The 25,050-nt window shown below is 39.8% G+C and overlaps 1 protein-coding gene across 1 annotated transcript in view; it reads left to right on the top strand.

The window, feature by feature from the left end:
* The window catches only part of LOC133630617 (ras-related protein Rab-3A-like), a 40,849-nt gene that overhangs the window by 3,569 nt on the left and 12,230 nt on the right, over positions 1 to 25,050 (top strand). Inside the window, exons 2-4 of the mRNA XM_062022207.1 lie at positions 6,089 to 6,313; positions 12,223 to 12,341; positions 18,368 to 18,492. Of these exons, the coding sequence (XP_061878191.1) occupies positions 6,089 to 6,313; positions 12,223 to 12,341; positions 18,368 to 18,492 (469 nt within the window). The remainder of the gene's footprint in view (positions 1 to 6,088; positions 6,314 to 12,222; positions 12,342 to 18,367; positions 18,493 to 25,050) is intronic.

The raw sequence follows: 25,050 nt of genomic DNA, 5'->3' as shown, positions 1-25,050 counted from the left end.
GTCTACATTATGAAAGACAAGCTGTAAAAATTTATTATTACTCTACTTGTTCATTTACTGTTAATATCTGCTTACTTTCTGTTTTAACATGTTCTATCTACACTTCTGTTAAAATGTAAAAATCACGTATTCTTCTGTTGTTTGATACTTTACATTAGTTTTGGATGATACCACACATTTGGGTATCAATCCGATACCAAGTAGTGACAGTATCCTACTTTGGTCATATTCAAAGTCCTCATGTATCCAGATTAGTGTTGTCCCGATACCAATATTTTGGGACCGGTACCAAAATTATTTTGATACTTTTGTAAATAAAGGGGACCACAAAAAAATTCTATTATTGGCTTTATTTTAACAACAAATCTTAGTGTACATGAAACATATGTTTATTATTGCAAGTTTGTCCTTAAATAAAATAGTGAACATACTAGACAACTTGTCTTTTAGTAGTAAGTAAACAAACAAAGACTCCTAATTAGTCTGCTGACATATGCAGTAACATATTGTGTCATTTATCTACCTATTATTTTGTCAACATTATGAGGGACAAACTGTAAAAATTGATTATTAATCTACTTGTTCATTTACTGTTAAAATCTGCTTACTTTCTGTTTTAACATGTTCTATCTACACTTCTGTTAAAGTGTAATAATCACTTATTCTTTTGTTGTTTGATACTTTACATTAGTTTTGGATGATACCACAAATTTGGGTATCAATCCGATACCAAGTAGTTACAGGATCATACATTGGTCATTTTCAAAGTCTTCATGTGTCCAGGGACATATTTCCTGAGTTTATAAACATAATATACATTTTTTTTTAAACGAAAGATGATGTGATGCCAAAAAATATCGATGTAATCATAGTAGTATCGACTAGGTACGCTCCTGTACTTGGTACTTGCCGTTTGTTTACATTTTGACGTGTGTAGTGAAGCATGTTTAGCTATTCCTCGTCCTGCAGTGATAATGATACTTTTAAGAAACGTACTTTATTTGTCGCCATGGAGGCGAGGATTAGTGATTTAGAAGTAGCTAAAACACTGCAGACTGTGGATGGATGTTAGCTGCTAGCTAGCTAGCCATGTTTTAAAGCAGCTCTTCCTGAGGGTGTTTCAGTGTTATAACTTCACCTTTATCTTTACTTTTTAGGCCAAAATGCGACCATTCTCCCTTTTATGTCTACACACTTTGTCTGCTTGTAAGTACTCTGTGTGTGCGCTGCCGAACATGCTCCTCTGCTCGTAAAACAGCAATGTCACGACGTGACGACGACGCGCCGTCATGCCCGCCAAAAAAAAAGGGGGGGGACGGGGTGTACTTTTTAAAGGCGGTATAGTACTGAATATGATTCATGAGTATCACGGTACTATACTAATACCGTACAACATACGTAGTTATTGAGTTCAGACTAAATTTGTACGTCCTCGTCATTAAAAGTGCTGAACTTCATACAAAGTCTGCCGTCCTTAAACCTAATGCTTTCCTTTTTCTAGCATCGATAAAATGGACCGATTCCCTTTTGAAACGATCTTGGATGGATACTTATCTTTCGGAAGGCAAACTAGCCGAGCGCAGATCGATGTAGTTGAATCTAAGGAATATGAATCAAATGATCAATATTTAGCTTATTGTACAAACCCCGTTTCCATATGAGTTGGGAAATTGTGTTAGATGTAAATATAAACGGAATACAATGATTTGCAAATCCTTTTCAACCCATATTCAATTGAATATGCTACAAAGACAACATATTTGATGTTCAAACTGATAAACATTTTTTTTTTTTGCAAATTATTAACTTTAGAATTTGATGCCAGCAACACGTGACAAAGAAGTTGGGAAAGGTGGCAATAAATACTGATAAAGTTGAGGAATGCTCATCAAACACTTATTTGGAACATCCCACAGGTGAACAGGCAAATTGGGAACAGGTGGGTGCCATGATTGGGTATAAAAGCAGCTTCCATGAAATGCTCAGGCATTCACAAACAAGGATGGGGCGAGGGTCACCACTTTGTCAACAAATGCTTGAGCAAATTGTCCAATAGTTTAAGAAAAACCTTTCTCAACCAGCTATTGCAAGGAATTTTGGGATTTCACCATCTACGGTCCGTAATATCATCAAAGGGTTCAGAGAATCTGGAGAAATCACTGCACGTAAGCAGCTAAGCCCGTGACCTTCCATCCCTCAGGCTGTACGGCATCAACAAGCGACATCAGTGTGTAAAGGATATCACCACATGGGCTCAGGAACACTTCAGAAACCCACTGTCAGTAACTACAGTTGGTCGCTACATCTGTAAGTGCAAGTTAAAACTCTCCTATGCAAGGCGAAAACCGTTTATCAACAACACCCAGAAACACCGTCGGCTTCGCTGGGCCTAAGCTCATCTAAGATGGACTGATACAAAGTGGAAAAGTGTTCTGTGGTCTGACGAGTCCACATTTCAAATTGTTTTTGGAAACTGTGGACGTCGTGTCCTCTGGAACAAAGAGGAAAAGAACCATCCGGATTGTTATAGGCGCAAAGTTGAAAAGCCAGCATCTGTGATGGAATGGGGGTGTATTAGTGCCCAAGACATGGGTAACTTACACATCTTTGAAGGCGCCATTAATGCTGAAAGGTACATACAGGTTTTGGAGCAACACATGTTGCCATCCAAGCAACGTTACCATAGACGCCCCTGCTTATTTCAGCAAGACAATGCCAAGCCACGTGTTACATCAACGTGGCTTCATAGTAAAAGAGTGCGGGTACTAGACTGGCCTGCCTGTAGTCCAGACCTGTCTCCCATTGAAAATGTGTGGTGCATTATGAAGCCTAAAATACCACAAGGGAGACCCCCGGACTGTTGAACAACTTAAGCTGTACATCAAGCAAGAATGGGAAAGAATTCCACCCGAGAAGCTTAAAAAATGTGTCTCCTCAGTTCCCAAACATTTACTGAGTGTTGTTAAAAGGAAAGGCCATGTAACACAGTGGTGAACATGCCCTTTCACAACTACTTTGGCACGTGTTGCAGCCATGAAATTCTTAGTTAATTATTATTTGCAAAAAAAAAATAAAGTTTGAGTTTGCACATCAAATATGTTGTCTTTGTAGTGCATTCGATTGAATATGGGTTGAAAAGGATTTGCAAATCATTGTATTCCGTTTATATTTACATCTAACACAATTTCCCAACTCATATGGAAACGTGGTTTGTAGTTTGCAATGGCAGCACAGCGTAATACTCAAGAGTTTTCCTTGCATGTTGCTCCTCATGTAGCTAAATGATATTGTTTGTGCTGTGTTACTACACCGTATCACATTTCACATTCATTACGTGTTTGTAAAGACAGAGACTTCCTAGCGAAGCATGTCATGGCGGACTGCCATTTGCTGCCTAATTTGATGAGCATGTCCTCCATCAGAGACGAGCAGTGTGGAAAGCACCAGGGTGTCATGGCAACAACAATTTGTTGGTGTAAACAGCCATGCTTCCCTCTTGCCTCTAGTGATGCTATTCTGCTGCACAATGAGGCAGACATCCTTCAGAGATGGTAGGAGATAGTAGGAGTAAGATGGTGTGATAGGATACCTTTGCCAGTGTATTTAGGGATGTTACGATCAGGTTTCGATTTATGCTGCCGATTCGGATATGGTCGTCCTAGAGAAAGATCTGTCGATACCAATAGCAAGGGCTCGAATTTGACTGCGGCAAGTGCCGCGACCGTCCTCGTCATTTGCCGTAACGCCCTAAAAAATTGACCAACAACAGCGGCAAGAACATGCCGTGACCACCCTTGACTTTTTACTTGTTAATGGACGAGGGATGTAACAGTAAACGGTATAATGATAATTAGCAATAAAATTCTAGACGGTTAGTGATACCATCTAATTTTTTAATTACAGAAAAGCCGTCATTTATTAATGCGTTTTATGCTATAGGAAGTCAGGCGCATGCGCCCTAATGTCATTTGACTTGATAATCATGGCGGACTAACGACACAGACTTTGCTGCGGATATTTCCCCTCTGAGTACACGAAACCAAGCGCTTGGTTTAACGTCATTTTCCCTCGCTTCCCGGCGTGCGTTTAAGAGCGCACTGCTGTGTTTAGATGGAGACAGGTGTGGACAATATTGGAGACACTTGTCCCCACACTAAAAGTATACAGCGAAGGAGAAAACTATTTGATGTTGCTTTTGTTTTGTTTTTTATTTTCTCAATTCAGGATCGATTCCAGTCCCTCCAGGAGTTTGCAGGATTTTTTTGTGTTTGTTTGCAGCCTAAAATGCCTGAATTTGTAGTGGCTTTTTCCGAAAGTAGCGGCAAAAGTTGCAATGTTGTGAGGCTTGTTTTTTTGCCCTGTTAACATTATAACTTGTAATTTTATGAATATCTTATCAAAGTTTTAGGCGTTCTATAAAAAACAAAAAGCACAGGATTCTAACAAATTTAACAAAGTAAGCTTTATATGCATACAGGTGTGTGTATAGTTTAGAAAGCAAATATTGTAAGTAGACACTAGATGGTAGTAAAAAGACGAACTTGGACAAAATGACAACAATTTGGCAAAATGTGCGGGGAAGTTGCGGGCATTGGACAAAGTTGCAAGGTCGTGCATAATTTGCCGGGTTTAGTGGATTGCGACATTGCACATTCCTGCAGGACTGATGTGTGTTACAATTAGGGTTGCAAAGGGGTGGAAAGTTTCCAGAAATTTACCACATGAAGTTAAGCTCGGGAAGTTTGGAAATATTGACCCTTTTTTGATTATTCAAAGTTGGACACCGTCCATGGGAATTAATTAGAATGAATGGGGATTTACAATAATGATATATTATTGGGCACTTGTCTATATGTTGCTGCATCTTTGTGGCATTTTTGACGTAGCTCTTTGCACAGTATTTGCAAATGTACACAGCCTTTCCGCCTACATTGGTTGGGGAGAAATTATTCTGTTTGTATTTATTTATTCTTGTAAAACACTAATGCAATGCCACACACAGATATAAATAGTCAGCTAAACAACTGGAGTAGTCTTTAAAAATAATTTCCTGATGGACAAATGAATAGAAAAAGGCTAGATGAATAAATGAACAGTCAATCAGCATGCTAAATCAAACTATAAGCTACATTCTTGTATGACAACAGAATGGTTAGCAGAACAGAAGGCAGAGGAAACTACACCTTTTGATTTAGTATTTGCTAGTTGAACTTTACAGATCACAAAAAAGATCAATTCGGATCGCTAACGTTGTTAGCATAAATGAATGGGATTTAACATAGAGAAAATTAGCATCACGGCTAACGGAGAAATATTTTCGGTTCATTATGAGACTGGTTGTGGCACATAAACCTAGCTAGCTAGAGAGTTTGGCCCCAAAATCATTTAACAAGTCCAGGAACCCCTAGCTAGCTTGAGTGGAAGTCTGCTGGAGTAGTCTACAGTCATACAGTAACAAGCAATTACACCTCTATTACACTTAAATACCATAGATCAAATATATTTACCCCAGTAATATCATCAACACTTACCAGTCCTTGGGCTCAAATACTAGTGTGGCCTCAATAGCCCTGCTGTAGTGTGTAGCATGCTGGGAATTATCTGTGCATGTGATGGAGGAATGCACTGGGCAGGGTTGAAATTCTACTGAATTTGCATTAAATCAGGTTGTTTTAGCTAATAATCATGCTGCAAGATCTAGCATGTTGCATTCAATGTTTATTCCCATGACTTTCCCATTAAATCCTGTTAATTCCCAAATATTCCCGTTAATTCCCATGGAAAGTTTCCAACTTTGAATATTCCCGGAACAGCTCTCACAGTGGCACATCAGCTCCCATCTCATCTCAAATTCAACTCAAACTTACATCAATTGTTAACAATTAGCCATTTTGATGCAATTGGATATCTCATGAAGAAAGATGTGGCCTGCATCCGTGTCAATTGTATTTGAATTTTTGCCAATAAAACATTGGGCACGTCCCTGGTTTATCATTTTTAGTGATCCACCCTTTGTACACAAGACTGTGCTGTTTTCTCAAGCAACTCCCTAGTTACCCATCACTATGTGATCTTTTTCTCTGGGAAGATGGCGTCTGCAAATACCACCTATGGACAAAAGGAGTCCTCGGACCAGAACTTCGACTACATGTTTAAAATCCTCATCATCGGCAACAGCAGCGTCGGGAAGACGTCCTTCCTCTTCCGCTATGCAGACGACTCCTTCACGCCGGCATTCGTCAGCACGGTTGGCATCGACTTCAAGGTGAAGACCATCTACAGGAACGACAAGAGGATAAAGCTGCAGATCTGGGTGAGGGGAGGTCAACACATTTTAATTGTTTATTTCTGTGGGCGTAAGGGGCGGGGCTAGCGTACGTCTCCCATCTCTTACAACCTTGAAGTATGCTTAAAATGACAATATTACCACTTAGCCTGTGACATCAATCAATCAATCACAGTTGACTTATATAGCCCTTAATCAAAATGTCTCAAAGGGCTGCACAAGCCACAATGACATTCTCGGCTCAGATCGCACATCAGAGCAAGAAAATGGTACAATACAATCAGCAAGATAGGATGGAGCTAGACAGTTTAGTATTTTATACGTAAGTAGTAAAACCTTAAAGTCGCATCTTAAGTGCACAGGAAGCCAGTGCAGGTGAGCCAGTGTGTGTATATATATATATATATATATATATATATATATATATATATATATATATATATATATATATATATATATATATATAAAATCTCCTGAGGATTGAGGAAACCCCTCATGAAACAGGCCTGTAGAGATGAAATAGTCTTGTGATTTTTTCCCATATATATATATATATATATATATATATATATATATATATATATATATATATATATATATATATATATATATATATATATATATATGTATATGTGTGTGTGTATGTGTATATGTACAGTATATAGGTATATACAGTATAGGTATGTGTGTATATATATATATATATATATATATATATGTATATATATATATATATATATGTATACACTACCGTTCAAAAGTTTGGGGTCACATTGAAATGTCCTTATTTTTGAAGGAAAAGCACTGTACTTTTCAATTAAGATAACTTTAAACTAGTCTTAACTTTAAAGAAATACACTCTATACATTGCTAATGTGGTAAATGACTATTCTAGCTGCAAATGTCTGGTTTTTGGTGCAATAGCTACATAGGTGTATAGAGGCCCATTTCCAGAAACTATCACTCCGGTGTTCTAATGGTACAATGTGTTTGCTCATTGGCTCAGACGGCTAATTGATGATTTGAAAACCCTTGTGCAATCATGTTCACACATCTGAAAACAGTTTAGCTCGTTACAGAAGCTACAAAACTGACCTTCCTTTGAGCAGATTGAGTTTCTGGAGCATCACATTTGTGGGGTCAATTAAACGCTCAAAATGGCCAGAAAAAGAGAACTTTCATCTGAAACTCGACAGTCTATTCTTGTTCTTAGAAATGAAGGCTATTCCACAAAATTGTTTGGGTGACCCCAAACTTTTGAACGGTAGTGTGTGTGTGTGTATATATATATATATATATATATATATATATATATATATATATATATATATATATATATATATATATATATATATATATATATATATATATATATATATATATATATATATATATATATATATATATATATATATATATATATATATATATATGTATGTACAATATGTATATGTGTATATACAGTATAGGCATATATAGGTGTGTACAGCTACACTAATGGACATTGGAGTGTTACTTTCAAAGGCAAAATTAAAGTATTGCTAGAAACATAATTTTATATGGGACTTTATTGTATTATATGTATAGTACATGTTCCAAAAAGAAAAAAACATAAAACACAGTATATTTAAATATACTAAATGTAAAAAAGGGAATAAATATTCAAAATAAGATTAAATGAAATCTAGTTTGGTTACGCCATCATGAGCGCAACACAAGGTTGTAAAAGTTTCAACTACAATTCTAAATAAGATGTCAAAAGCAAACTGAAATCAAATACACACAGCTTAAATATTGAGCAATACCTATTTAAATTTAGTAATACATAAATATGATGATTTATCAAAATATAAAAGAAATATACCTGAACAGAACGCTCATGATGGTTTCACCAAAAAGTAACGCTATGAATCGCATTTTTCCAAGTTTTTGGGGCATTTTTATGCTATTTCCAAGGATCTCCTTTTTAATATCGTTGATTTTAAATTGTCAAACTAATGCATATTATATATGCATGCCCTAGTAAACAAAAAAAAAGGTCATATTTATTTTGATTGTTACATTTTGAAGTACATTTGTGCAGGGGGGTGCGAATGTACCCATTACCAGAGCTGTACACAGGTATATATAGTATAGGTGTGTGTGTGTGTGTGTGTGTGTGTGTGTGTGTGTGTGTGTGTGTGTGTGTGTGTGTGTGTGTGTGTGTGTGTGTGTGTGTGTGTGTGTGTGTGTGTGTGTGTGTGTGTGTGTGTGTGTGTGTGTGTATATATATATATATATATATATATATATATATATATATATATATATATATATATATATATATATATATATTAGGGCTGCAACTAACGATTAATTTGATAATCGATTAATCTGTCGATTATTACTTCGATTAATAATCGTATAAAAGAGACAAACTACATTTCTATCCTTTCCAGTATTTTATTGGGGAAAAAAAGCATACTGGCACCATGTTGTGGACATTGGGGGTGCAGCATACACCAATAATAACACAGAAATGTAACTCATCAGATCAGAACTGAATCAGATATTGTACACGTTTCTGTTGTGAATAATAAAGGATTCATTTTAGGCTGCCTCTGAATAATAGCATGAAATATTCCAGCACCTTCATAACGTTTAGTTATACTAAAGCGTCACTCAAATCTAAATAGATTTATATAGCTTTGTCGGCCCGGCTACATTGATCCATTATGAAACCAACCTGAGATATTTCTGTCCCTTACGTTTATTTCGAAATTGGTAACCGTGCGTTTTCTCTCTCAAAACGGAGTCAAATGTGCCGGAGACACATTATCAGCCCCGCGTTGCAACAAACATAACTTTAAAGTTACTCACAAAAAAGCTGAACTCATGAATGCCTGTTGCCACTATGGACTTAAAAAGTTACGTACTGTGAGTTGTTCCCTTCATCCATGGCTCCAACATGTTTCCTTTTCAGGTGCTTCTGAAGCAATGTTGTACTTCCGTGCCATTTTGCAGGAAACGGTCTTCTTTGAAGTCTTTAAAGTGAAGTGCTCCCACACTTTTGACGACTTAGGTCGTACACTTTTCTCCATTGAAGCAATAACCTCAAGATGTTTCTCCGCTAAACTATCGGTAGTGTTTTCCTGCGCCATTTTTCGAATGTTTCCAGCAAAGGAGACGCCGTTGTCACGTGAGCTGCACATGACCACATAATCGGCTAGATTACGCCACCTCATGAGACGTAGCCTCAGCGCCGCCCTGGCGCTGTTTAGTACTGTTTTTGTACTTATTTTGATTATTGCTTCTCAGCTGTTTATAAATGTTGCAGTTTATAAATAAAGGTTTATAAAACCAAAAAAAACAAGAAAATTACCGGGGGGAAAAAAAAAAAAGCCTCCGCGCATGCGCATAGCATAGTTCCAACGAATCGATGAATAAATTAATCGCCAACTATTTTGATAATCGATTTAATCGATTAGTTGTTGCAGCCCTAATATATATATATATATATATATATATATATATATATATATATATATATATATATATATATATATATATATATTCAATATCGATTCTTGTGGTCACGATTCGATTCAAAATCGATTTTTTTTTTCAATTCAACTTGATTCTCGATTCAAAAACAATTTTTTCCCGAATCAAAAGGATTCTCTATTCATTCAATACATAGATTTCAGCAGGATCTACCCCAGTCTGCTGACATGCAAGCAGAGTAGTAGATTTTTGTAAAAAGCTTTAATAATTGTAAAGGACAATGTTTTATCAACTGATTGCAATAATGTAAATTTGTTTTAACTATTAAATGAACCAAAAATATGACTTATTTTATCTTTGTGAAAATATTGGACACAGTGTGTTGTCAAGCTTATGAGATGCGATGCAAGTGTAAGCCACTGTGACACTATTGTTCTTTTTTTTTTTTTTAAATAAATGTCTAATGATAATGTCAATGAGGGATTTTTAATCACTGCTATGTTGAAATTGTTACTAATATTGATACTGTTGTTGATAATATTCATTTTTGTTTCACTACTTTTGGTTTGTTCTGTGTCGTTTTTGTGTCTCCTCTCAATTGCTCTGTTTATTGCAGTTCTGAGTGTTGCTGGGTCGGGTTTGGTTTTGGAATTAGATTGCATTGTTATGGTATTGCTGTGTATTGTTTTGTTGGATTGATTAATTAAAAAAAAAAAAAATTAAATTAAAAAAATAAATGAAATAAAAAACATTGATTTTTTAAAAATGAGAATCGATTCTGAATTGCACAACGTGAGAATCGCGATTCGAATTCAAATTGATTTTTCCCCACACCCCTAATATGTAATATATATATATATATCTATGTATATATATACCTGTATATACACACACACACCTATACTGTATATACCTTTATATACCTATATATTTATATATGCCTATACTGTATATACACCTTTATATATACATACCTATACTGTATATACCTATATACTGTACATATTTATCAATCAATCAATCAATGTTTATTTATATAGCCCTAAATCACAAATGTCTCAAAGGGCTGCACAAGCCACAACGACATCCTCGGTAATCGAGACGAGATGTAACGAACGCATGAATAATGATCTCAGCGTTGCTGGTGGACAAAATGGGACAAATTTTAGCGATATTACGGGGATGAAAGAAGGCCGTTTTAGTAACACTCTTGATGTGTGACTCAAACGAGAGTTGGGTCGAAGATAATACCCAGATTCTTTACCGAGTCGCTTTGTGTAATTGTTTGGTTGTCAAATGTTATGGTGGTATTATTGAATAAGTGTATAATTGTTTTGTTGTCAAATGTTAAGGTTGTATTATTAAATAAGTGTATAATTGTTTGGTTGTCAAATGTTAAGGTGGTATTATTAAATAAGTATGTAGTTTGGTTGTCAAATGTTAAGGTGGTATTATTAAATACATTTGTAGTTGTTTGGTTGTCAAATGTTAAGGTGGTATTATTAAATAGGTGTCGGTGTCTAGCAGGACCGATAATCAACATTTTCGTTTTTTTAGCGTTAAGATGCAAAAAGTTGCTGGACATCTATTGTTTAATTTCATTTAGACTCGCCTGTAGGTGACTACAATCTGGTGTGTTGGTCAGCTTTAGGGGCATGTAAAGTTGGGTGTCATCAGCATAACAGTGAAAGCTAACACTGTATCGGCCTACGATGTCACCTAGCAGCAGCATGTAGATGCTGGATGTAGATGCGGCACGTTACCTTAACATACTCCGAGGTCACTTTGTTATGGGAGACTCACTGCATCCTGTCAGTAAGGTAGGAGTTAAACCAAGAAAAGGCTAAGTCTGACATAATACATGTTTTGATACGTTCTAATGGTATGTTATGATCAACGGTATCGAAAGGAGCGCTAAGATCAAGTAGCAGCAACATGGATAACACATCAGCATCCATGGTTGGCAATATATCATTAGTTATTTTTGCGAGGGCTGTAACCGTGGAGTGATTTGCATCTGAAACCAGACTGAAACGATTCACAGAGATTGTTAGACACTAAGTGTTCATTTAGCTGCTGTGCAACAATTTTCTTCGAGGATTTTCGAGATAAAGGGAAGGTGGGACACCGGCCGGTAGTTTACCATGAGGTCAGGATCAAGGTTCGGTCTTTTGAGCAGAGGATGAATACCACTTTTTTGAATGCAAGGGGAACAGTACCAGAGGAAAGTGATAAGTTAATAATATTTAGCACTGATGGTCCTGATATTACAAACAGCTCCTTGATAAGTTCCCCATGAAGTGTTCTTCAAAAAAAGAGAGATTACATTTTTAATTTTAAACTGTATGTTCGTTGTGTGTGCCATTACATACATCACAAAGATCTTGCAAGAACTTGTCTTGTGTGCTGGTGGGGAAAAACAAAAAAATGTTCTTTACTTGTGTTGTTTGCAGGACACAGCTGGCCAGGAACGCTACAGGACCATCACCACAGCTTATTACAGAGGAGCCATGGGCTTCATCCTCATGTATGACATCACCAACGAGGAGTCCTTTAACGCTGTGCAAGACTGGTATGGCGACACTTAATCGGAAAGCGTTGCACATGTTTCTTCTTGTGTTGCTCAACACCACCTTTCTACGTTGTAGCCACCGGCACCCACACAAACCGCTTTACTTCAGTAATCTAATGCTTGATTGCTGGTGGCCAGGCTGATATTACTATGTAAATACTCTGTCAATATCAAATACTCTGTCGTGGAACCAGGCCAGAGTAAGTTGGTTAACGTTTGAGTACTCCGTTGGGAACCAGTCTGGTCGCATTGTCAACGTGGTACACCTGCGTAGGCACATGCATTAAAAACATGCAGTCATATAGAACTGTAGTGCATCATACCCTGTTTCTGGTTTTACTATTTTGGTTACCTTGTTTATTTGCTGTACAGCTTTTGTATTGCATCTCAAAGGGCTACATTTTAAACAAATGATAACCTTTTATTATTTTAAGTGTTGAGTCGACAGGGTGCAGTCGCCATTTTCCACACGGCTTCCATTAAAATTGTAGGGAAATGCCATCCATCCATCTTCTTCCGCTTATCCGAGGTCGGGTCGCGGGGGCAGCAGCCTAAGCAGGGAAACCCAGACTTCCCTCTCCCCAGCCACTTCGCCCAGCTCTTCCCGGGGGATCCCGAGGCGTTCCCAGGCCAGCCGGGAGACATAGTCTTCCCAACGTGTCCTGGGTCTTCCCCGTGGCCTCCTACCGGTCGGACGTGCCCTAAACACCTCCCTAGGGAGGCGTTCGGGTGGCATCCTGACCAGATGCCCGAACCACCTCAACTGGCTCCTCTCGATGTTGAGGAGCAGCGGCTTTACTTTGAGCTCCCCCCGTCATGGCAGAGCTTCTCACCCTATCTCTAAGGGAGAGCCCCGCCACCCGGCGGAGGAAACTCATTTCGGCCGCTTGTACCCGTGATCTTGTCCTTTCGGTCATAACCCAAAGCTCATGACCATAGGTGAGGATGGCAACGTAGATCGACCGGTAAATTGAGAGTTTTGCCTTCCGGCTCAGCTCCTTCTTCACCACAACGGATCGATACAGCGTCCGCATTACTGAAGACGCCGCACCGATCCGCCTGTCGATCTCACGATCCACTCTTCCCTCACTCGTGAACAAGACTCCAAGGTACTTGAACTCCTCCACTTGGGGCAGGGTCTCCTCCGCAACCCGGAGATGGCACTCCACCCTTTTCCGGGCGAGAACCATGGACTCGGACTTGGAGGTGCTGATTCTCATCCCAGTCGCTTCACACTCTGCTGCGAACCGATCCAGCGAGAGCTGAAGATCCTGGCCAGATGAAGCCATCAGGACCACATCATCTGCAAAAAGCAAATGGGGCCCGGCCGGGCACAGCCCGAAGAGGCAACGTGGTTCCCCCCTCCAATGGGCTCACCACCCATAGCAGGGGTCATAGAGGTCGGGTGCGAAGTGAGCTGGGCGGCGGCCGAAGGCAGGGCACTTGGCGGTCCGATCCTCGGCTACAGAAGCTAGCTCTTGGGACGTGGAACGTCACCTCGCTGGGGGGGAAGGAGCCTGAGCTAGTGCGTGAGGTGGAGAAGTTCCGGCTAGACATAGTCGGACTCACTTCGACGCACAGCAAGGGCTCTGGAACCAGTTCTCTCGAGAGGGGCTGGACTCTCTTCCACTCTGGCGTTGCTGGCAGTGAGAGGCGACGGGCTGGGGTGGCAATTCTTGTTGCCCCCCGGCTCAGAGCCTGCATGTTGGAGTTCAACCCGGTGGACGAGAGGGTAGCTTCCCTCCCCTTCCGTTGGGGAAACGGGTCCTGTCTGTGGTTTGCGCTTACGCGCCAAACCGCAGCTCAGAGTACCCACCCTTTTTGGATTCGCTCGAGGGAGTACTTGAGAGTGCTTCCCCGGGTGATTCCCTCGTTCTACTGGGGGACTTCAACGCTCATGTTGGCAGCGACAGTGAAACCTGTAGGGAAATGCATTAGATTAAAATTTCTTGTCATTAAGCACAAGTACAAGGTAAGAAAATGTAGTTTGGTATCCAGCCAGAAGTACAGTTAGGATGGGAATTGATAAGAAGGTTCCGATTCCGATTCCACTTTTAATTCTGCTTAACAATTCGGTTCCTTAATAGTTCTTTTATCGGTTTTTACTTAGGTGGGGAAAAAAAGAAAAAAGGGTGGATTAGCATCAATTTTGTTTAGTTTAGAGGTAACATCAATCAATCAGAGTTTACTTATTTAGCCCTTAATCGCAAATGTCTCAAAGGGCTGCACAAGCCTCAACAACATGACCTTACAAAGCCTACAGTGAGGTCTCAAGAGGCACATACGTAGTATAGAAGAACGCAAATAACTTTTTTGTAAATAGATAAAATAAATTAATCTTCTGTATAATTAAATAATGTGCAAATTACAGAAGTGAAGTGAATTATATTTATATAGCGCTTTTCTCTAGTGACTCAAAGCGCTTTTACATAATGAAACCCAATATCTAAGTTACATTCAAACCAGTGTGGGTGGCACTGGGAGCAGGTGGGTAAAGTGTCTTGCCCAAGGACACAACGGCAGTGACTAGGATGGCGGAAGCAGGGATCGAACCTCGAACCCTCAAGTTGCTGGCACGACCACTCTACCAACCGAGCTATAGATTCCCACAAGCACAATCATGTAACCTGTGATATTAACTTATTACATGCAAAGTGAGATATGTCAAACCATTTATTGGTTATAATTTTGATGAACGAAAACCTTGAATTGAAAATCTCAGAAAATGTAAGGTTTCAAAAACTGTAAGCCATGGTGATCAGAATTATAACAATAAAGAGTTGCATTTAATATCACAAATTAGTTTTACATTTGAAGTTAATTGCTGACATAAATGGACTTGTACGCCATATTCTAATTTTATGAGTGTCACCTTTGTAATATGACTCAGGAAAACATGCAACTTTTCTCTGACTACAATTGAACATTGACCTATTGGTAATGCAAACTTTTGACCACAAACTTAGTCGCTGCTCGGTGACATTCGTCTAGCGGCAGACATGTACTTGGACTGCCCGCCTCGGAGCCAGTCAGAATCTGTCTCTGGTCTTGTTCGTCTAAATGAGAAGGCATTCATTTCATCCATCCATCCATTTTCTACCGCTTGTCCCGTTCGGGGTCGCGGGGGGTGCTGGAGCCTATCTCAGCTACAATCGGGCGGAAGGCCGGGTACACCCTGGACAAGACTCCACCTCATCGCAGGGCCAACACAGATAGACAGACAACACTCACATTCACACACTAGGGCCAATTTAGTTTTGCCAATCAACCTATCCCCAGGTGCATGTCTTTGGAGGTGGGAGGAAGCCGGAGTACCCGGAGGGAACCCACGCAGTCACGGGGAGAACATGCAAACTCCACACAGAAAGATCCCGAGCCTGGGATTGAACCCAAGACTACTCAGGACCTTCGTATTGTGAGACAGACGCACTAACCCCTCTTCCACCGTGCTGCCGCATTCATTTCAATGGAACAAATAATAGCGTTAACATGATGGGTGTTAGTTAGTACCTGTTGTATTCAGATGGCGTGCTCGTGTTACTGCTGCTGGGATTAAATAGGAGCGGTTGGAAACGTGGCTTTCATTCATAACTATTGCATGCTGTGTTTAAATGTTTCGGCATATTGCTCGCATGTCCTCCTCTTGATGAACTAGCAGCCTTTATATTTCTTACAAGTAGCGCTGTTGCAATCTTTTCTTGTAAAGTGTAGTCAAATGTAGAGGGGCGGTATAGTTCGGTTGGTAGAGTGACCGTGCCAGCAACTTGAGGGTTCCAGGTTCGATCCCTGCTTCCGCCATCCTAGTCACTGCCGTTGTGTCCTTGGGCAAGACACTTTACCCACCTGCTCCCAGTGCCACCCACACTGGTTTAAATGTAACTTAGATATTGGGTTTCACTATGTAAAAGCGCTTTGAGTCACTAGAGAAAAGTGCTATATAAATATAATTCATTTCACTTCACTTAGAGCGTTTGTTGCGCCAGGGCTACACCATTTTGAGATCAGACGTCACTACGCGACGTCATCTCCACCCACAAGGATCAATAAGAGAACAGTTTGAATAAATAGCAAGCAATTCCAAGGAATCGATATTCGATTCCCCTCCCTGAGTACAATACATTAAACAAAACAGCTAGTGCAGAGTTACAATATGTACAAAATATACAGTGGATAAATACAAAGCTTGTCATAGATGGTTAAGTAGACAAACTGGTACAGATAATGGAGATTGTCATGTATGGACATGCAGTATTTACAGTTTCTGATAAGGTGCAATCAACATACTATACAGTGGCACCTCAGTTTTGTTACTAATATGTTCCAATGGTTCCATTTAAATCCAATGCGGGTGAGTCTGAAACTACTTTTTACCATAGCACACAATGTAAATCCAACTAATATAGATACTGTACAATGTAACGTATTTGCTCTTACATCCATTTTCTACCCTTCACATTTAAAGGGAAACTGCACTTTTTTGAAATGTTGGCTATGGTTCACAATCATTATGAATGACATGACGACGGATGTTTTTTGAATGCATTCTAACTTGTAAATAAAAGTCCGCTTGCAACGGAGAGCTCCACTATTCCGCCCATAAAATCCGATAAATACGCATTCAAAAAGCGCCAACAATACTCCGTTTACATTTCGTGACTTGAATATTAACACGTATTTGTGATATTGTTATTATGGTTAGAGTGTCCGCCCTGAGATCGGTAGGTTGTGAGTTCAAACCCCGGCCGAGTCATACCAAAGACTATACAAATGGGACCCATTACCTCCCTGCTTGGCACTCAGCATCAAGGGTTGGAATTGGGGTTAAATCACCAAACATGATTCCTGGGCGCGGCCACCGCTGCTGCTCACTGCTCCCCTAGTGTGTGTGTGACAATCATCGTACTTTAGCTTTTTAACTTTATAAGTGCTAACGCAGATGAACTATTTATAGCGGCGCCGTGATCACTTCCTGTGTGTCTATGTTTACATCATCAAGTGGTGTGCTGTTTCCTCGCTTCCCTGCTCCCTGTAAGTTTATTGCAGATCATAAATCATGCATTTCACCTGGACAGTATAAGTCTGAGTAGGTATTCCGACAAGTTGGGACAATTTGACAGCCATTTAGAACCCGAAACTGTCGAGGGCGACACGAATAGCGCTCTTCCCTTTCTTTGTGAAGATTATGAGACATTTGTCACCTAAATGGGAATATATGAACACCCTAGCAGTCGGCATCCTAATAACAGCAGACCTTGTACAGTAAGTGATGTTTGTTGGCTCTCATAAAGTTTGCAGTGAGTAATAATCAGTGATGAAGAAAAAAAAAAGCAAACGTTGTGATGCAAATACATAAATATGATCCAAATACATAAATATTAGATGCTGTTATAAATGTTACTACATTACATATATACTTACATCCCGTATATAAAACCTTAAAAACCCCTAAAGGCTTAGTGGCCACATGCGTGTACAGCACCTTTTAGCTCTTATTTCCAAAATTGTGTAAACTACTGAATTGGGGTCTTATGGCCACGTATGTGGACACTTATACTGCCATCTGGTGGTGTCAGAAGAGTATAACATACAATGGAATTTGGAAAAAAAGTGTAAAAATAAGAATTAGCATGTCACTAAACATGAAGTACACGTTACTTATGGACTAAGTACATCATATCAAAAGATGATTCTTAGTTTTTATTCTAATTAGGGTCCAATAAGCCCAAATAGCAAAGAGAAATAAAAAAAGCATGTAAACAAACAGCTTGGGCCTTAAGAGGATATTATTAATGGAGGTGTTTGGATGGGTTTTTTAAGAGCTTTATAGGCTCCAATGTAAGCGAACTTTTGATCGCATTTATTTATTATTTAGAATGCATTAAAAAAAATAACATCCATCGTCATGTCTTTCATAATGATTGTGAACGATAGGCAAAATTCCCCAAAAAGTGCAATTTCCCTTTAAAACTTCCCAGCCTCAATGTGTCCAAAAGTCAGCGTGTGTGTGTATGTGCACATGTCCACAGGTCCACCCAGATCAAGACTTACTCGTGGGACAATGCTCAGGTGCTGCTGGTGGGAAACAAGTGTGATATGGAGGATGAACGTGTGGTGGCTACAGACAGAGGCCGGCAGCTGTCAGAACAGCTCGGTAAGTGGACTTGTCATTGGTTGTTTGCATTTCACAGCCTCGTCGTAATAGAGCAACACACTCACCGCCTGGTCCTTTGGGAGAGGCAGAAAAACAATACAATAAAACAGAGCTATTCAACAGGCGGACCGCAGGCCAGATCCGGCCCGCCAAAGACGGTCAAATGCAGAAGGTAATTTCACCACACCTAGTGTGTGAGTGTAACTATAAGAGGTACTTTAGCTTTAAATAGGCTCGATGAAACTATTTAAACTAGGGTTGCTCATGTATGCAGTACCCCCGCCACCCCACAGGGGGCAACAGCGAGGCATATGTGTCACAGTGAAGCAGCAATGGGGTGAATAGCAGAAGACTATTCACTCACCCCTGGACAAAAAAATTATAATAAATTGCGAAAATCTGACTTTTAATGACGACTGGACAACAAAGTATGGATGTTCTGCACCGAGCAAGTACTCAAGTTGGTGTTTCCTGTCGGACGTTTAAAGCGACAGACAGGGTTCTAGAAAAGTAGCAACAATGGTGGAAATCCACACGTGTAAGCTTCATCACGAAACTTTGTCAAATCTATTTGAGTAGATATTGTGCATGAAGATTTTTAGTTTGTTTTGTATTGAGATTGCTGAGGGGCTGGGTGATATGGCCTTTTATTAATATCTCGATATGTTTAGGCCATGTCACGATACACGATATATATCTCCATATTTTGCCTTAGCCATGAATGAACACTTGATGCATATAATCACAGCAGTATGATGATTCTATGTGTCTACATTAAAACATTCTTCTTCATACTGCATTAATATATGCTCATTTTAAACTTTCATGCAGAGAGGGAAATCACAACTACCGTATTTTTCGGACTATAAGTTGCAGTTTTTTTTTCGTTTGGCGGGGGTGCGACTTATACTCAGGAGCAATTTATGTGTGAAATTATTAACACATTACCGTAAAATATCAAATAATATTATTTAGCTCATTCACGTAAGAGACTAGACGTATAAGATTTCATGGGATTTAGCGATTAGGAGTGACAGATTGTTTGGTAAATGTATAGCATGTTCTATATGTTATAGTTATTTGAATGACTCTTACCATAATATGTTACGTTAACATACCAGGCACGTTCTCAGTTGGTTATTTATGCCTTATATCAGCGGTCCCAACCACCGGGCCACGCCCCGGTACCGGTCCGCGGACCGATTGGTACCGGGCCGCGCAAGAAATTTAAAAAAAATATATATATATTTTTTTTTTAAATCAACATAAAAAACACAATATATACATTATATATCAATATAGATCAATACAGTCTGCAGGGATACAGTCCGTAAGCACACATGATTGTATTTCTTTATGAAAAAAAAAATAATAATACATTTGAAAAAATCCACCCCCCCCCTCCCCCACCCCTGGTCCGTGGGACAAATTTTCAAGCGTTGACCGGTCCCCAGCTACAAAAAGGTTGGGGACCACTGCCTTATATAACGTACACTTATTCAGCCTGTTGTTCACTATTCTTTATTTATTTGAAATTGCTTTTCAAATGTCTATTCTTGGTGTTGGGTTTTATCAAATACATTTCCCCCAAAAATGCGACTTATATATGTTTTTTCCTTCTTTATTATGCATTTTCGGCCGGTGCGACTTATACTCCGAAGCGACATATAGTCCGAAAAATACAGTAAGTCAATTGACCAAAAGTGTATTTATTAAACAGTTATTAAGCAGTGGCACAAACATTCATGTCATTTCCAAAACAGAAAGTGCAAGATTGTCAGAGACTTTTTAAAACAAGCTATTAGTGCACTTTTGTGCATGATGTCACTAAGATGACATATCAAAACAACACTAAATTAAAGTGCACTTTTTGTACAGAACGCCACTACAATAGTTCAAAACAAATAAAGTGCACTTTTGTGCATGATGTCACACAAGATATTTCAATAACTGTCAAATAAAAATGAGCTGCATAATAGGAAATCAAATAGTGTATGTCCTTCGCTATGTGGTAGGTTCCTGCGGACGTTATCTCCTTCTATTGTTGACTATTATTTTCATACGGTGTTGATGTTAATGGTTAACGGTGTTAATGGTTGCTTGGGCATTTTGTGGGTGTGGCACCGGCCGGAGATGTTGACATGCAGAATTTCAAGCACTCTTCATTCTCTAGCGGGTGACTTTTCAAATGATGCTACAAATTAGCAGTAATGCTACTTTTTGTAACAACGCTTTTACCGCATACTTGACATTACGGTTGTCTGTTCAACATCTTCCCGCTTGAAGCCAAACCACCGCCAGACGATGGACCCCCTGCTGTTTTTCTTGGGAATTAATTCTTCCTTCATTTGTTACCAGATTCGCACCTTCTTTCTCTCGTATTACCACTCACACCTCTCCACTAGCATCACATCTAACTTTACCGATGGTACATTCCTCTCTGCTACCTCTCTGCTCCGGGAGAGCGTATGACGTTGCACGTGCGACAGTATGTGACGTATGTAAGAAGGTGCGCTTGTTTTATGTCTCTGTGAGAAGGAGAGACAAGAGTGAGAAGAGCCTGTAGTGTAATGACCGCAGCTAAAAGCAACTGCGTGAGAACGTATACTCCAATATCACGATATAGTCATTTTCTATATCGCACAGAGACAAACCCGCGATATATTGAGTATATTCCGTATATCGCCCAGCCCTACTTCGTAATGTCTTTTGTATTTGTGGTCGTGTTGTTTTTTGACTAAGAGTCAAATAGTATCAGAGCACTTAATTTGACTAGGAGAGGGAAATAGTGCTACACCTTATGTTTAATTGTGATGAGTCACATATTACATTGTGTGCAATGTTTGATGTACTGGAGATGTTTAATTTCTATATGCGTAAAGTGGTGTGAATGTATTAACACTAAACCTTTCATTTTATTCATGTAAAATACACAATGAATGCCATACTTTTGTAATGTTTATTTTATGTTTGTATTTTCAGTCTTACAATCCTAAATGGAAAAAAAAGAGAGTAAAGAAATAAAACTGAGGAAGGAAAATAATTCAAAAGAAGGAACATCAATCCCCAACAAAACTTCTGGAGGTTCTGTTTCTTCATGCTGTTAACTATCTTGTCTAGCTGCACACGCTGGAATCAAGTAGCTAGGGCAGAATAATGAATTTATTGAGAGTGCCGTGTGAAAGTTGATGTGTTTACTTTGTCATTAAGTAAACTAAGTCTCAGGCACAGGGATTAGTGCGTGTGCCTCACAATAAGAAGGTCCTGGGTTCGATCCCCAAGCTCGGGGTCTTTCTGTGTGGAGTTTGCATGTTCTCCCCGTGACTGCGTGGGCTTCCTCCCACCTCCAAAGACATTGATTGTCAACACTAAAGGGTCCCTATTGTGTGAATGTTGTCTATCTGTGTTGGCCACTTGTCCAGGGTGTACCCCGCCTTTCGCCCCAATGCAGCTGGGATAGGCTCCAGCACCCCCCGAGAGGGACGAGCGGTAGAAAATGGATGGAATTAAATCTGAAAGGAATTTAACCTGCGGTGGCACTTTCTGACGAGACATTACATTTCGATGTCCGGCCCCGGAGCCCTTGGACTCTTGAAACTGCGACCCTTTTCATAGTTAAAGGCCTACTGAAAGCCACTACTACCGACCACGCAGTCTGATAGTTTATATATCAATGATGAAATCTTAACATTGCAACACGTGCCAATACGGCCGGGTTAACTTATAAAGTGCAATTTGAAATTTCCCGCGAAACTTCCGGTTGAAAACGTCTATGTATGATGACGTATGCGCGTGACGTCAATCGTTGAAACGGAAGTATTCGGACACATTGTATCCAATACAAAAAGCTCTGTTTTCATCGCAAAATTCCACAGTATTCTGGACATCTGTGTTGGTGAATCTTTTGCAATTTGTTTAATGAACAATGAAGACTGCAAAGAAGAAAGCTGTAGGTGGGATCGGTGTATTAGCTACTGGCTGCAGCAACACAACCAGGAGGACTTTGACTTGGATAGCAGACGCGCTATCCGACGCTAGCCGCCGACCGCATTGATGATCGGGTGAAGTCCTTCATCGCTCCGTTGATCGCTGGAACGCAGGTGAGCACGGGTGTTGATGAGGGCTGGCTGGCGCAGGTGGATAGCTAATGTTTTTAGCATAGCTCTGTGAGGTCCCGTTGCTAAGTTAGCTTCAATGGCATCGTTAGCAACAGCATTGTTAAACTTCGCCAGGCTGAAAAGCATTAACCGTGTAGTTACAGGTCCATGGTTTAATAGTATTGTTGATCTTCTGTCTATCCTTCCAGTCAGGGGTTTATTTCTTTTGTTTCTATCTGCAGTTAAGCCCGATGCTATCACGTTAGCTCCGTAGCTAAAGTGCTTCGCCGATGTATTGTCGTGGAGATAAAAGTCACTGTGAATGTCCATTTCGCGTTCTCGACTCTCATTTTCAAGAGGATATAGTATCCGAGGTGGTTTAAAATACAAATCCGTGATCCACAATAGAAAAAGGTTAGAGTGTGGAATCCAATGGGCCAGCTTGTACCTAAGTTACGGTCAGAGCGAAAAAAGATGCGTCCTGCACTGCACTCTAGTCCTTCACTCTCACGTTCCTCATCCACGAATCTTTCATCCTGGCTCAAAATAATGGGGTAATCGTCGCTTTCTCGGTCCGAATCGCTCTCGCTGCTGGTGTAAACAATGGGGAAATGTGAGGAGCCTTTCAACCTGTGATGTCACGCTACTTCCGGTACAGGCAAGGCTTTTTTTATCAGCGAGCAAAAGTTGCCAACTTTATCGTCGATGTTCTCTACTAAATCCTTTCAGCAAAAATATGGCAATATCGCGAAATGATCAGGTATGACACATAGAATGGATCTGCTATCCCCGTTTAAATAAAAAAATGTCATTTCAGTAGGCCTTTAAATAGCCCTGGAATAAAGAAACGGGACAACGTTGGCTGAGGTCTCTACTACTCGTAAATATGTTCAGGCTATATAACAATATATATATATATATATAGGCTATTGTAGGGACGGCGTGGCGAAGTTGGTAGAGTGGCTGTGCCAGCAATCGGAGTGTTGCTGGTTACTGGGGTTCAATCCCCACCTTCTACCTTCCTAGTCACGTCCGTTGTGTCCTTGGGCAAGACACTTCACCCTTTGCCTCTGATGGCTGCTGGTTAGCGCCTTGCATGGCAGCTCCCGCCATCAGTGTGTGAATGTGTGTGTGAATGGGTAAATGTGGAAATACTGTCAAAGCGCTTTGAGTACCTTGAAGGTAGAAAAGCGCTATACAAGTATGACCCATTTATTTATTTATTTATATTTTGGGTGTAGAAGAAGACTGTAATTGTTGGTGTTATCATAATCATTCACCAATAAAGCTGACAAGTCTTGATTACACGCATTAGTTTCACACCAACAGCTTAATAGCGCAGTGCCTGCAGAGGTACATAAAGCTGCTGGATGCTGACCACGCATGATACTTTAAATCAGGACTCTTCAACTTTTATCACCACGAGAGTTACTTTGAACGAATGAAAGGCGAGGTTAGCTTTTTGATTATTTATATGACTGGCAACATTTAAGCAGATCTTCACTTGAACAGTGCAGTAGTTGTATGTATGCTATTATGTGGTCATTTGTCATTAAATAGAGGTGTATTTCCTAAATGAAACTACAAAGAGCTGAAGCAAGTATAATGCAATCCAAATCAGTGACAGGTAAACAATGTGTTGGAGACGCCTGCTTTAAGTGTAGCCACTGCCATCTTGTGGAGGTAATGTGACATACCAGTGCATTAGAGACTCAAAACGGTTATTTGCTTCTGTGAGCTCGAACTCGGCGACTATAAGAGAATTGGCTGTTAATTGAATGGCGACAATACCTGGAGCATTTACTGCATGTACATATATTGGCCACAACATCAGGGACCTAATGCAGAATCAATATTAGAATGTTGCTCGCTGGAATACAGGAATTAAAGGGGAACTGCACTGTAGGGGGAATTGTGCCTATGTTCACAATCATTAAGAGGGACAAGAACACATGTCTTTTTTTTTAGGAATTTAAAGATGTTAATAACGCTTAAAAGATGCAGCTAATAGGAGTCACCGTTGTTGCCTTCAAAGCCTCTAGAAAGGTGGTTCTTAAAGGCCTACTGAAATGAATTTTTTTTATTTAAACGGGAATAGCAGATCCATTCTATGTGTCATACTTGATCATTTCGCGATATTGCCATATTTTTGCTGAAAGGATTTAGTAGAGAAAATCGACGATAAAGTTCGCAACTTTTGCTCGCTGATAAAAAAGCCTTGCCTGTACCGGAAGTAGCGTGACGTCACAGGAGGTAATATTCCTCACAATTTTCCTTTGTTTACAATGGAGCGAGAGAGATTCGGAGCGACAAAGCGACGATTACCCCATTAATTTGAGCGAGGATGAAAGATTCGTGGATGAGGTACGTGAGAGAGAAGAACTAGAGGCAGTGCAGGACGTATCTTTTTTCGCTCTGACCGTAACTTAGGTACAAGCTGGCTCATTGGATTCCACACTCT

This window comes from Entelurus aequoreus, linkage group LG16 (genome assembly GCF_033978785.1).
Source record: "Entelurus aequoreus isolate RoL-2023_Sb linkage group LG16, RoL_Eaeq_v1.1, whole genome shotgun sequence".
Lineage (NCBI taxonomy): Eukaryota > Metazoa > Chordata > Actinopteri > Syngnathiformes > Syngnathidae > Entelurus > Entelurus aequoreus.
This window is presented reverse-complemented; position numbering and strand designations above follow the sequence as displayed.